We start from the raw sequence: 14037 nt of genomic DNA, 5'->3' as shown, positions 1-14037 counted from the left end.
ATAAGAGCACAGTTGCAAACTTAAGTTTGCAAATGGGTTGATGCTGTCAGATAATATTGATTTAGGGTGTGATTTTCAATGGGACTTGGGCTCCTAGCTCATTTAAGCACTTCTGAAAATTCCACCTTTAATTCCTTGCACTGTGAGCAGAATACATGAAGGGACCATGACTTGAAGAATCCTACTTTAAGAATAAAGAAAGAGGCTACATACGAAGTTTGGGCATAAGGAGAAGATGAGAAAGTTACCTGTAACTGGAAGTTCTTTGAGATGTGTGGTCCCTATCTGTATTCCACTGTGGGTTATACATGTGCCTGGAGTCAGAGAATTTGAAAGTAGTGTTGGTCTGCGCATGCGCTCTGGCTCATCTTGTGCTTCTGACTGAGGTAATAAAGGACAGAGTGGACTAACCACCTCTTTAGTTCCTTCTCCACTGCAAATCAGATAAGATCTGAAGCAGAGGAGAAGGAGTGTGGGTAGTAGATAGAGGGATCACACATCTCTAAGAACTCCAGTTACAGGTAAGTAATTTCCTCCTCTTCAAGTGATGGTCCCTGTTGTATTCCACTGTGGGTGATTGACAAGTAGTACCTAAGTAGGAGGTAGGTGTGAGGATAAGGGCAGTAGGGTTGAATGGAGAACCTCCATCTCAAAGGATGCATCTGCAGTAGAGTCCTGTAGCAGGGTATAATGCCTTGCAAATGTGGATGGAGCTCTACGTGGCTGCTTTACCGATATCTAGGAGGTCACTAAAGTCTTCAATCTGGACTGTGCAGCAGTGAGAAGGAACTGAAGAGGTAGTAGGTCTGCCCCACAATCTGTTGCCTTGGTTGGAAGTGGGAGGTGAGCCAGGGTGCATGCACAGAGCAGTAGATTCTACTTTCAAATTCTCTGACTACAGGTGCATGGTACACATGTATAATCCACACTGGAATACAATAGGGACCATCACTCACAGAACAGAAGGGTACAAAAACATTTAGTCAAACTATAGAGGGGAATAAAAATCAATTTTACTGTAAAGGATGCTTAATATCATACCATGTGAAATTACAGAATAGCACAAAACTCAACTTCATTGGTTTTCGTGCTCTCTAAATACCAGCTAATTAGGCAATGTTGCAAAGTCAGTAATTTAATTGCCCAAACATTCAAAATCATGACATTCTGCAGTAAAACTACCTGACAGTGGTCTTGTTTTCACTCAAGTCTTTCTGCTTTAGCCTGATACTCATGCAAACGGTAGCAATGTTGACTACACAAACTAAGAAATTCTAATTTTATTGTGAAACTTTTTCCTGCCTCTGGTACCAGGCTCAAAGAGGCACCTGCTCTACTGTAAGTTGGGTCAGACAGAATCAGGTATGAGCTTAAGAGGTCCTGAGAATCCACAGTTTCCACTGTCCTGATGGGACATGAGAGGTGCTCAGCTTCAAGCCTCCATGTTAACAATGGTGGAAAATGCAGGAGAAGGACAAAAGAAGGATTCTTAAAAATGGGGACCACTGTAAAAGAATTAGTGACTAAAGGAACCCTAGCTGAACTCTGGATATTGTGAAAATTTAGACCCATCAATGTGTCTTATCTTTTACTGTAATTATATCATGTTCCCCATCCTGTTGAGTCTCAGATGACACCACTACAGGTATGTCATATGTCAGCAGCACGTGGAGTACCTACATGGGTAGCTCCACCAGCATGATTATAAATAGCAATATAGACGATGAGGCATGGCTTAGGTGAGAGAATCCAGGCATGCCTGAAGGGTACCCAACATGCTGCCAGATCCTTGTATAGAACGTAATGAGTAATGACCAGGTACTAGTGTAATTTTTGGCAACAACGCTATTTAAAGACCACTCATAAGAAAAATTATACTAAACAAAGCTGCACTTCTTATCCTGATATCAAGTTCTTGCTAATCTACATCAATTATAAACTTCTTGTATAAATTCATACATTACCTGGCTCACAGATTGGCAGTGCTTTTTCTCTCTTGGAGTTCTTCCAGTATCCATCAGCACCACACTGGTATCTACCTGCATGTCATAGGAAAGGCAAGAATGCACATGTTAAGTGGCCAGCATGTTTTTAAAGCTCTGCATCTACAGAACATGGCTGTATCTGACTATATAAGTACAGAGTTTCTCAATTCTCAGAGTTCAGGTCCTACTACCCTCTTAGGTTTTGTGAATTCCTATAGGAAGGTGGCTCAGTGCATCATCACTCTCTCTAACTGGGCTGTGAGATGTGGGAGGTCAGGGCATTATGCAGCATAAGTATCCTACCTAAGCCTAAAGCCACCACTGCCACCCTCAGATGTGACTTGAATGTAAATTCCACACCCTAAAGGGTAACGGAAATGTATGAAGTGTTAGGTACATTAAATTAAATCCTCTGAAACAGATCTTTTGTAGCATTCTAGAGCCAGCCCTCACCCAAGGATCGTTTCTTAAATCAAAAAGAGATCAACATTAAACTGATCTTTTATATAATATTTTAGGGCCACGTTCTACTGATCTGAATGAAGTATTGCCAGGACATGCTATAGCACCATCACACATTCACCAGCTGCAGAAGAAAAATACTGTCTTGAACCTCTCAGTCAAAGTGACTGGCTGAATTTTTTGTGCCCCATGCCTGATTTCTAAATGTTATTGCCTAATGAAGGGCCTGGACCTGGGAGGTGCTGAGCACAGATGTGAGGAGTTGCTTGTTCTCAGCATCTGAGGATCAGGCTGTAAGGAATAAGGTCTCCCCTTACCATTATTACTTGCTTTCATAGTGTAGAAGGTGCTCTCGCATTTGTACTGAATCTCAGCTTTGTAGGTGGTCACCTCTGGTCCTGTGATGTAAGTAATCATGCCATTGTCTATGTCTTCAGGTTGACCACAGTTGACAACTGAAAACAGTTCCAAAAGACAGAATTGTGAAAGGTTCTTCACAAAAAATGAGGCAACAGTCAAGCCAGGAGGGCAGGAGCTGATCGGCTCCTACTCCTATTGAGAGCGTGTCATGGAAGGAAGTTTGCGGTCTTCATGTCCTACTATATAGTGGCCATCGGAGACAGGAGATAATCTCTGTAGCTCCTTAGGATGCACTTTGAAAGCTGCTTAAAGGGAACCTTTTAAAACTAGAGAAGACATTTAAAAAGAACGGCACTTTTCAGTGTTTGTGCATCGACTCTTCAGTGCTGCTCTACAGGGAGGGAACAGTGCAAGATTTGTTTTACCCAAAATATTTCCTGGGGGTGGGGGAGGAGGCTGGAGGTGAATATGAGGGAAAGTCTGGGTCAAGTGGAATTATTGGACTGTCTTCTGAAGGGTAAATTATAATGCAACCAGACACACACATTTTTATAAAATTAAAGTTAAAGGTAGCACTTTTGGGTGCTGGAAGCAGTTACACCCAGGGCCTTACAAGGAAACAGACCTGCATTCTAATCTAGACCAGTCTACTATCTACAGTATGTCATGCTGGATGTTGTTCAAATCGGTAATTGTTATGACACAGCCCAGAAGGAAGTATGGATAAATCTAGAATTCTACGTTTCTTATAAGGGAAGAGACTATGCCTAATAGTTATTAGAGCAAGAGACTGGGAAGTAGGACTCCAGGATTCTGTTCCTTCCTGCTAGTGACTTGCTTGGTGAGCTATACCAAGTCCTTTTACTTCACTGTGTCTCCATTTACCTACAAAATGGGCATGTCGCTACCTGCAGTACCACCTAGGTGTTGTGAGGATTTGAACTTACTTAACACAAAGCAGTTGTAATTTGTGGGGGGAGGTATTGAACAATTGGAATAGTTTTCCCTCTATGCTAATAGCTTTGATCGGTTTCTGGATACCTGTAGTATAGTTTCCAAGTAAACTAACTTCATGTTGCTACCATCATTGCTTTTTAAAACATGCTTTTAAAGAATGGTGGAAAAAATCAAGGCAGCTTCCAATTTTTAAATATGAAATATAACTGAAATAATAGAAGGGGTGACTTTTACGCAACTAAAAAAAACATCAAACCTATATTGCCTCCTACATCTTGGCACTTATGAAGTAATTTTATATTCTGTGTTTGACAGAAGAATTGAGACATTGGTATACTGCAAAGTTGAAAACAATTAGTGTTGACTTACTGATGCACTTTGCCATTCGTTTGTTCCAGGAACCACTCTTTTGACATTCTGCTTTAAAAGACTTTAAAACCAGTTCATTCTGCAAGAGGAAAATAGGAAATGTATTTATTTCTCTAAAATTACTCACTTGGCTTCATTAATAATCATGATATTGCTTACTGAGAGAATGCGTCAGTTAAATATACTGTATAGGGTTTTACTCACTGATATGGAATGAAAAATATGCATAAAAACAGATTTATATAGGTTTGTGATGCTATTCTCAGATGTCCTACTTTGTTCTTAAACAGTAGATATATAATTTTAGTGAGGGGAAAAAGCACTTCCTATACTGCACTCATCTTGGATACAAACATAACCTTTCTTACCATGATTTGGTGGAATAAGTGAGGGTAACTTAACAGTTCTGGATATTTGTTTTGGAGTAGCAGTTCTACCCACTTATGCCTGCTGTGTGCTCCTAATGGTTAACAATGGAGATGGCTAAAGTAATATAAAAATATTTCAAGTAAGAGCATGGTGTATCTTCTGGATTTTATCTATTTTGCTACATGAACAGACCTTTATTGCATCTCATTTTGATTATTCATTTAAACTTACACAACTCAGATGCATTTAGTTATCCTAGGTCTGTACATGAACAGCAATGTCCTCAAACTGTCAAAAGCAGGATAGATTCTAGAATCTTAGTGAATGTGTAGAAAATGGAAAGACCATTAATGTGGAGCTACTACACTTTTTATATTGATCATGAAGATAAGCCTGTGTGAAACTAAATAATAAGAGCCAAATTGTGATCTCAGAAGCTTGCTCTGAGTGGGTGCTGTATTTGGAATATCTTCAGAAATTATCTCATAAAACACTGAAGTTGAAATGCTATGGGACTGAATGTAAAATGTTTTCCAGTGCAGCAATAGAGAGCAAACATCTAGTTTGAAAAACTCTCTCTACAGAGAAGTAGTAACAATTTTAAGAATTTAAAAAAAAAAAATCATTCTGTTCCATTAAGACAACATGGTAAACATTTTTAAAGTTATTCTCTAGCTCCCAACTCAATTACAGACAAATCTGTAAGTGATGTCCAGAGAGCTTCTAAATCTGGACACTAAACTTATTTGGGAAAGGACAATTTCGGAAGGACCACAACTGCAAAAATTACTAATGCAAACTGTTTGTGTATAGTTGATGCACCCACAATTACACTAGGAGCAGCACAGAAGTTAAATTACTTTGTACAGTGGCTAACTGGAGAGAAACACATTTAATTCCACAAATTAACCTCACTAGGGAAACCAGAGAAGGAGAAGCTTTGGTTTACCTACTTCCAATAGCACATATCCAGTATCACAGGACAGAGTATAGTAGTCGTTCAGGATGTATTTTGCTTGCACTGGATTGATGTGACCATGGGGTGGTGCTTTAGGACTGGGGCATGGCAAAGCTGTAGCGGGATGGAAAACAAAATATTATCCTTCCTCCTAAGGCAGATTCTAATCTTTGTTTCTAAATCTGCTGTTAGGAAACCAAATACCATGTTTTCCCCTCACAGCGTAACTAAGACCAAAAGGAAACATTTCGTAGAGAAATGTGTAAACTTGCTGTGTTGTACTCATGACCAATGGCTGCAGTTAGCAACGCCGATTCTGGGTCACACAGGACCGACTTGTCTTCCTGAAGCTGTGGAGTAAAGGGCGTCTTTGTAGCCTAGACACCAGTTCATAGTTCTACCAAGCTGGGTGCTTGTTTCTTAAAGCCAGAGCCAGGCCAGACAATTCTGATGCTAGACCCAAGGAGAATCTCACCCTGCGTTGTTGTTCTGGCTCTTCTCAAGGGGTTTTACATTGGTTAATGAAGCAAGTAAGAACTAAGTATGAAAGCAGTTTAGAATGGTTTGCTTGCTGTGGATGCCTCCCTGGAATGAAGTCCTGGGCGTGCTCTGCAGCTGAAAATTAAGTAGGGAGAAGTGTCAGAGATGCACTGTGTGGTAGTGTAACAGAACAGTAGCAAACAGCAGTGCATCGGTTACTACTATGCTGTACACCTTGGCCTTTTGGAACTTCACACAGATAGAAATTCTCCTGCTCCAAAAGTGCAAGCCCTTACTACTTGAGCTGAAGGAGAATCACTGCTGAGCAGCATCAAGCCTATGAAGTGCAGTTGATTCCATCCAGTATAGAGAAGTGGTACACTTACACAATAACCAGTTCATTACATAATCAAGCTCCTGATGCGGCAGGAAGTGCAGGTTTGAAATGAGTAGCATGGCAATATTGCCAGTGAAATGGATCTCACAGAAATACCCTTACTACTGATCCTAGTCAAAAAGGTGATAGACTGAGAACATAGCAAGAATTAATATGAGCATAAAGAAATTTGGCTCTGGAATCAGCATCGCAGCCCTGCCTCCTACAGAAGAGCTAGATTTACAAATGGCAAGAACAGAGCTACCCACCTGTTGTAGTGTATGAGATCTTCCAACCAGTGTGGTCTCCGGAGATATCAGTGGTGAAAGTAATATCCACAACATTGCTGCCTGTCTCAATTTTTGGAGGTACGTTCTGTCCACAGAACGGGCCATATTCCTTTTTGGGTGTTTTAATCTGAAACAGTGAGAAGAGTCAGACAACCTTGCTTTGCCCATTCCAGGGTACTCAGATCATCTAAGGAGCATACAACTTGATTTCAATAGGACACCCAGGTAGGGACTGTGCAAACCTCTAGCTGTGGCTCTCTTAGGGGATGATAAATTTTGTTAAATGTTCAATAGAAACAAAGCTATAGTTATTTTGATTGATGGCAAGTCATCAATAATTGCATATCAAGCATCTTTCATCAAAGCATCTCAAAGGGCTTTAGAAATATTATTAAGCCTTACAACATCCTCATGAGGTAGATATTATGTCTATTTCACAGGTAGGCAAGCTGTCACTACAAGAGATTAAGTCACTTGCCCGAAATCACACAGTGAGTTAAGGGCAGAGCTTAGGATAGAAGCCAGGAATCTTGCTTCCCAATCATCTTATGAAAGTGTGTTGTTCTTGGTGACATTCCCAAACAAGAAAACCTTAAAGGGCAAGGAATAAAGGGTACAATTTGAGGAAGGTGCAGCAAGTGACGAAAGTAGGCTCAGCCAGCAAGACTGTGATGAAAAAACAATGACTCAACAGACCTTAAGGGCGTCATAGGGGCACACTGTTTCCATGTGACTTTCCACGTTAAAGGTTTCCACAAATTCCAGGATGATCATGAAGCCATCTTCCACCCGGATAGTGTAGCTGCAGGTGAAGAGTTTGGGATAAGGCTTGGGATAATTGGGACTGATGATCACTCCAGATCTCTTAGTAAAAGCATTGTTCTGACACTGAGCTAGAAGAAGAAAAACAAAAATGGTAACAGTGATAACTTCCCCTAGAGCTGTATCTCCTCACATAGTAGGGGTTGCAGAGCCTCTTCTACACTAAAAGAAAAGGAGTACTTGTGGCACCTTAGAGACTAACAAATTTATTAGAGCATAAGCTTTCGTGAGCTACAGCTCACTTCATCGGATGCATCCAATGAAGTGAGCTGTAGCTCACGAAAGCTTATGCTCTAATAAATTTGTTAGTCTCTAAGGTGCCACAAGTACTCCTTTTCTTTTTGCGAATACAGACTAACACGGCTGCTACTCTGAAATCTTCTACACTAGTCTCTCTTCTGGAGAATAACTTTAAAATCGTTGCTTAGGAAGCAAATTGGGGGGGGGCGCAAAAGGGGAACCTTACAGACGTCCCTAGTCTGGATTTGTCCCTGTGGAAAAGTCACTAGATCCATCAGTGACTTTGGGGCACAGTTAGAGGCCTAGCACCATACAGAAGTGCTGTCTCAGGAACGGTACCTTGACACAGGCAGGAATTGAGAGGGAAGAAGAGGAGGAGCCAGAACCTTAATAGCCAGGGTGTTGCAGATCAAAATTAAGAGGCAATGGTAGGGCTCTGTCGGTCCAGCAGTGGCTGGCTGGGAAATATTAGAATGTGACAGAGCTGGGATGCAGGCAGGAGTGAAACAGAGAATCTGTATGTCAGGTCTGCGATGCCCCAGCAATACTGTGAGCTGCTAAACACGTGGCTTTCCTACTGTAGCCAGACTCTGCATGGTTCTAGTGAAAGCTATCAGTCCCTCACTTCCAGAAACCTCACGATACATCTCATCCTTCTTCCTTTGCCAGAGATTTAAAATACTTTATTCTCTGGGCAAAACCAGCTGTGCCCCTTGAACTTGGAGCCACAATGCTTCCTACTGAAGAGAGACAGGGAGGAACAACTACAAGGCTCTCTGCTTGTTGATTGCTGCAAAGTGGTGCTTTGATTAGCTGGGCACCAAGGGTTTATGATGTGCTGCCAAGAGTCAGATGAGCAGCTTCCTTTAATTAATAGGGAATGATGGACCAGTTGCTAAATTTGGCATATTTTCCAATCTATTGCAGCACTGGTAAAGTTAAATTAATTATAAAAGGGAAAACTGTTTAGTTTTTTAAACATATCCTTAGGCCCACAATGCTAATACTTGTCAACAAAAATGCCATCACAATCCCCACCCCACCCCCCATTACTAAACACACTCAGCAATCTAAAACAGAAATTTTCTATGGGTTGCCTGTCACATTTTGTGTTGTCTAGTTAGAGGGCAAGCTTCTCAGAGTAGGGACTGTCTATTGTATGGCACAGAGCATGTTCGTGCCACTTAAATAATTCTCAGGTTTCCTATGGTAAAATTGTGGGCTCCTCTTATTTTGGAGAATGAAACCTATTCTCACCTGACCCTCAATTATACAACAATCCTGTCTGCTGCTGCTCAGATTTACATTGTAAGCTTTTTGAGGCAGAGATCATATGTTTGTTATGTGTTTGAATAGTGCCTAGCATACTTGCGCTACCACAATACAAACAGTAACGCGCTTTGGGCTCTGCTTATGTTTCTTGATAGAAACATAAGCAGAGTGGTAGTATCCTTCCGGAGCAAGCTGAAGTTTCAGAACCATAACTCTGACTGGCTCTTCTGGAGCAGCTCTGAGCCACTATATGAACCTATCCATTGCCATGGTACCTAGGCATCAGAGTGCGTTGTATTTCAAACCCCTGAAGCAGCTATCTTGTCACCCAAACATCAGAGAACAACATGCAGATTGTTAGGCTTTTTACTTTAATACCAGGCCCCTCTGTCATGGAATCTGAACACACACTCAATTTTAAAGTCCTGGTTGAAGTGCCAGTCCCGCCAGCAGAGTGCATTTGCTTTTGCCCTGCAGGAGTGAGAAAGTTCTTTGGTGCACTAAAAGTGCCAGGAGTTTGGCAGCTGATTTTGACTCTGCTCTTCCAGGCTGCTGTTCACTTTGTTTCCTGTAGCTGGTGTAAAGGAATCAGCTGAGCTATGTTAGACGTTGACACCCATCTCTTCCTCCCACTCCACACGCCAGGAGAATAATTGGCAATTGCTTTCTTCTTTAAAAAGAAAAGGAGTACTTGTGGCACCTTAGAGACTAACAAATTTATTAGAGCATAAGCTTTCGTGAGCTACAGCATCCGATGCATCCGATGAAGTGAGCTGTAGCTCACGAAAGCTTATGCTCTAATAAATTTGTTAGTCTCTAAGGTGCCACAAGTACTCCTTTTCTTTTTGCGAATACAGACTAACACGGCTGCTACTCTGAAACCTGTTTCTTCTTTAAGTCACTGCCACATTTTTTCCCACTAAATGGATGGCCTTTAATTCTATGGTCTGTGCCTCAATGTACTGAAGCCTTTGGTGAGTATTAAACAGAAAACTAGGGCCCCATTGTGCTATTAATCTTCTGTGATATGCCTTCCTGAGCCATTGATGGTGTTGCTTACAGTATTGATTGGGAGACTTTGGGTTCTTTGCTTTGCCCTTAAGAGCTTGGTGGAAAGTAGCATGACCACATCCTCACTTTCATCCATCACAGGGCCAGAACAAGAAGGAAGTCCTATTCAATACAAAACGTTAACTCCTTCCTGGTCACAAACAAGGTAGTGGAAAATTGCTTGCTCTCCAGAAACTTCATTTCCCTCGTATCACAAGAGGCTAGGCTAATCCTATCACCCTTATGAGTGGTCATAAAACTGGCAGGAGCCAAGGAGCAGTACCCTTCTAGCCTAGAGAAAGAGATAGTGCATGTTCTAGTTCCAAAGATCCAATACCTTACCTACACAAGCCTTCACCCATGCCTTGCATCTACTGCATGAATTAGGAATACCCCCATGGAGGTGAGAGTGTGGGACAAGGCCATCTCTGTTACAATGACCTCTGTGCTAGGCTACCTGATTTTAGTTTCCATTTATTATACATGGGAAATTATATACTATATTTATTGTAATCATCATATATATTTAAAATACTGGGATTAGTTAGAGAAGAGAGTAAAGGGCAGCATGATAGAGGAATCTAAGATAATGAATGTTACAGAAGTGGTCAGTTGGGTTCCCATATTTTGTGCATATATTACCTATCACCATGGTATCCAAAGACTATTTACTTTCTCTGATAATACAAGAACAAAGGGACACCTACATGAAATTAAAGGCCAAGAAATTTAAAGTTTGATATAAGGAAATATTTTTAAAATGTTGCATATAATTACGGAATGGTAATGGGGTGGATCACTTGATGATGACCTGTTCTGTTCATTACCTCTGAGGTACCTGGCATTGGCCACTGTCGGAAGACAGGATCCTGGGCTAGATGGACCATTGGTCTGGCCCAGTATGGCCGTTCTTATGTTCCATGTGGAACTTGCTGACACATGATGTTACTAAAACTAAGAGTTTAGTGGAATAAAAGCAGACTAGACAATTACAGTTACCCTAACTAGGATCAAAATGTCTAAGGGGGATCAACACAGGACATAAGGCAGCCACCAATTAGAGTTAGGAAGGAACAGCTCACAGAGGTGTATTTCAGAACTGTTGATTATGAGGAATTTATACCATTCTCTGAAGCATTTGGAACTGACCATTGTCAGAGACCAGGCACTGAACTACATGAACCATGGGTCTGATCCATTAAGGAAATTCCTGTGTTCCAGAATTGCTCCAAAAGTGTTAATCTCCTAACATAGCACAAACAAGATGTTTGTGGAGAAGCTCTTTGGAGCAGGAACAGTCTATTTGTACTGTTTGTACAGCGCCTAGCACACCTGGCTCCTGGTTTGTGACTGGAATCCCTCAGTGCTGCCACAATACTAATAAGAAGAGGAAAGTGCAGACATCTCACTATTCAGAAAATGGGTCCTCAATCTTAACCTTGTTCTGGAGGACTAAGGAAGGGCAAAGATGGAGGCTAATTCATTCTTCATGCTCACTTAAAGCTGGCTCCTTTGAGCCAAGAGTGCCCATTGAGACTCATTGTGGTTGGTGGTTTTGCAACAAGACAGTTTGGGGACATGTGAGCAGACACTAATAAACCCTCTTGATATGTAGCCACAAGCAGCAGCTAAAACCAGCTGACTAGACAGGAGCAGACACCTCATGCCAGACCAAGGGATTTGCAGCTTGAAGATGAAACACTTTAGGACCTGTTCTACTTTTCTATTCAATATCTCCTGGATGTGGCCATCGGGAGCTGACTTTGAAAGGGCTATATTTTTACTTCACAGATCTGCAAGTGAGAAACTCATAAACTAGCCAGCACAAAAAGAATCAAATGTTCAAACAGCTCTCAGCAGGAATGCAGAGCCTGGGTTTCTCAAACCAACCTTTAGAGCTGCCCAGAGAGCACTCAATTATACTTAGTCCATATTTTTATTCGAATCACAGTGAGCTGTTCACCAGAGACTTGAAATCTGAAAAATGAGCCCCTCTAAACTTGTGAGCTCAGTGCCACTGGCTCATAAGGTTTCTAACAAAAAGTGGGTCGTAAATTTGTGCCATTGAGCCACCAGAAAAATCTCAAGCTGCTATAAGCATGGAAGCCAACAGAAGTACTGTGAGCATGAAGCAGCCTTCAAGACAAGATCAAGTACATCAGGACAGAGCCTTCCTACCCATGAAAGAGCTAGTCAGGCTGAGATTGGCACTGTGATCTCTGTCTAGGTTTGGCTACAGCCTTCATCACCAGAGTATCTAAGGGCTTCACACTCATGGTGTGAGTGTGGGGGGGGTTACCCTCACAACATCCTTGTGAGGTAGGGAAGTGGTGTTGTCCCCATTTTACAGATGGGGGATTGAGGCACAGGTAGATTAAATGACTTGCCCAATGTCACACATGAAGTCTGTCACTAAGCCGGGACTAAGCCCAGGTCTTCCAAGCCTGCATCTGGTGCCCTGCCTATTAGACCATCTTTCCTCCCAGTCTTCCCTTGGAACAGGGATTTGGGGTACGCATGAACTGAGCATAGAAAAGCAGAGATTGGAGTAGAAAGACTGAGCTTCTGAGGCTTGTTTTAAGTGCCCCCCCCCTTTTTTTTTTTTTAACTTCAGCAATGAAGAGACTCCACAGTCTCATGAACTTGCTGAGTTTTTTAAATTTTTTAATTTAAAGCCTGGCTTTATCTTCAGGGGGATTTTCCTGGAGCCTCAGTTCCACTAGTGAATGTCCCACTTGCAGCCAGAAAACAGGTCCTGGAACATGACTAGTGAACACCCCATTGAGGTTACTTAGCCAGCTCCTGTGTTACCTTGAAATAGGAAAGGGAGGCATGCATCAATGCTATGGGGACATTAGTGGAGACTGCACCCCAGGAGTTAACCTGGCCAGTTACTGTGCCACTTATAAAGAAGGAACTGGGCCCTGGATGGAGCCACTTATTTAAATCCACCTCTTCCCTCTGCTGTTTCCAGGATACTATCTTTGTCAGTGGCAGACAGAGGACACATGGCAGCATATGAGACATTCTAGCTCAGCTGAGCTGCCTTGTGGCTACAATTGGTGCTCTGGATCTATCAGGCAAGAGATGGGACTTCCTTTCCACACCCAGCGGAAAGACACCGCTCCCCCAAAAGCTGGCTGCTTTGCTTGCACTAACTGCCTTGTGCTGCCCTCTTCCCCCATTCCTTTGGCCACTCATCATATGCTAAGCTCGTAAATTCTCTGGGGCAGGGTCTATCTTCATTATTTTTTTTAGCAAAGCACCTGGAGCCCAGAGACTTTGCAGAGGGTTCACCAGATCGCACCATTAGAATAGGGTTGGGTTTCGAGTGGGAGATGTGGCTAAAGTCATAAAGTTTGGGTCCAGATCCAGATTTTTCCAGTGTCAGCATGCTCAGAACTGGGGCTTCTGGCTTGTCTGAACACAGACACGAGGTTCTCCCTTGGAGTCTGAACAGATCAAACTTACCGAGTGTTCAAAGGGGCAGAGGGATTCAGGTCCTGTTCTAGTTTAAGCACTTCGATCAGTCAAGCAAGAAAAGCAATGAGCTTAAGACCAGAGGCAGTCCTATCTCTAGGTAGCTTTACTGCCAACAGGAGGGCTCTCTCTTATCAGCCTCTGCCTTATCTGCCTTCTCCCTTCCTCAGCAGCACATGGCAATGCAAAGAAATGATGAGGAGGCTGCAGTTGACTTTAGGAACAGGAAAGGCCAGTTTATTGTCTGCAGGAGGCAGGTCTGGAAGGAAGGAAACTGAGACATGCACAAGTCACTAATCAAACAGGCAAGCAGAGCTGGTGGCCCCGTGACATGCAGCTATGGGCAGGTCAGGAAGGAGGACAAGCCAGCTCTTCCCAGCACATCTGTCTTGATCTCTGCCTATGCGAGGAGGAGCTTAATTATCTCACACTGGAAAATAAAGGAGAAAGAGAGTAAATAAGTAAGAGGGCAGCCAATCTCAGCCTTCCTGGAGCAGGGCCAAAAACTCAAAGCGGCAGCTTCAGTAGTCAGCATCTTTCCAAACAGACCTTTGGAGTCTGAAGGAT

General features: G+C 42.4%; 1 protein-coding gene across 2 annotated transcripts in view; it reads right to left on the bottom strand.

The window, feature by feature from the left end:
* Positions 1-14037, bottom strand: part of MASP2 (MBL associated serine protease 2) — a 50164-nt gene that overhangs the window by 2859 nt on the left and 33268 nt on the right. For both annotated transcript variants that reach the window (XM_038376629.2, XM_038376631.2), the window contains exons 5-10: positions 7303-7499; positions 6586-6733; positions 5456-5574; positions 4134-4212; positions 2765-2902; positions 1965-2039 (exon numbers count right to left, since the gene is read on the bottom strand). In XM_038376629.2, coding sequence (XP_038232557.1) covers positions 1965-2039; positions 2765-2902; positions 4134-4212; positions 5456-5574; positions 6586-6733; positions 7303-7499 — 756 coding nt within the window. The remainder of the gene's footprint in view (positions 1-1964; positions 2040-2764; positions 2903-4133; positions 4213-5455; positions 5575-6585; positions 6734-7302; positions 7500-14037) is intronic.

The sequence above is a fragment of the Dermochelys coriacea genome, chromosome 18, assembly GCF_009764565.3.
Source record: "Dermochelys coriacea isolate rDerCor1 chromosome 18, rDerCor1.pri.v4, whole genome shotgun sequence".
Taxonomy (NCBI): Eukaryota; Metazoa; Chordata; order Testudines; family Dermochelyidae; genus Dermochelys; species Dermochelys coriacea.
The sequence above is the reverse complement of the archived record's forward strand: the minus strand, read 5'-3'. Positions and strand labels throughout refer to the sequence as shown.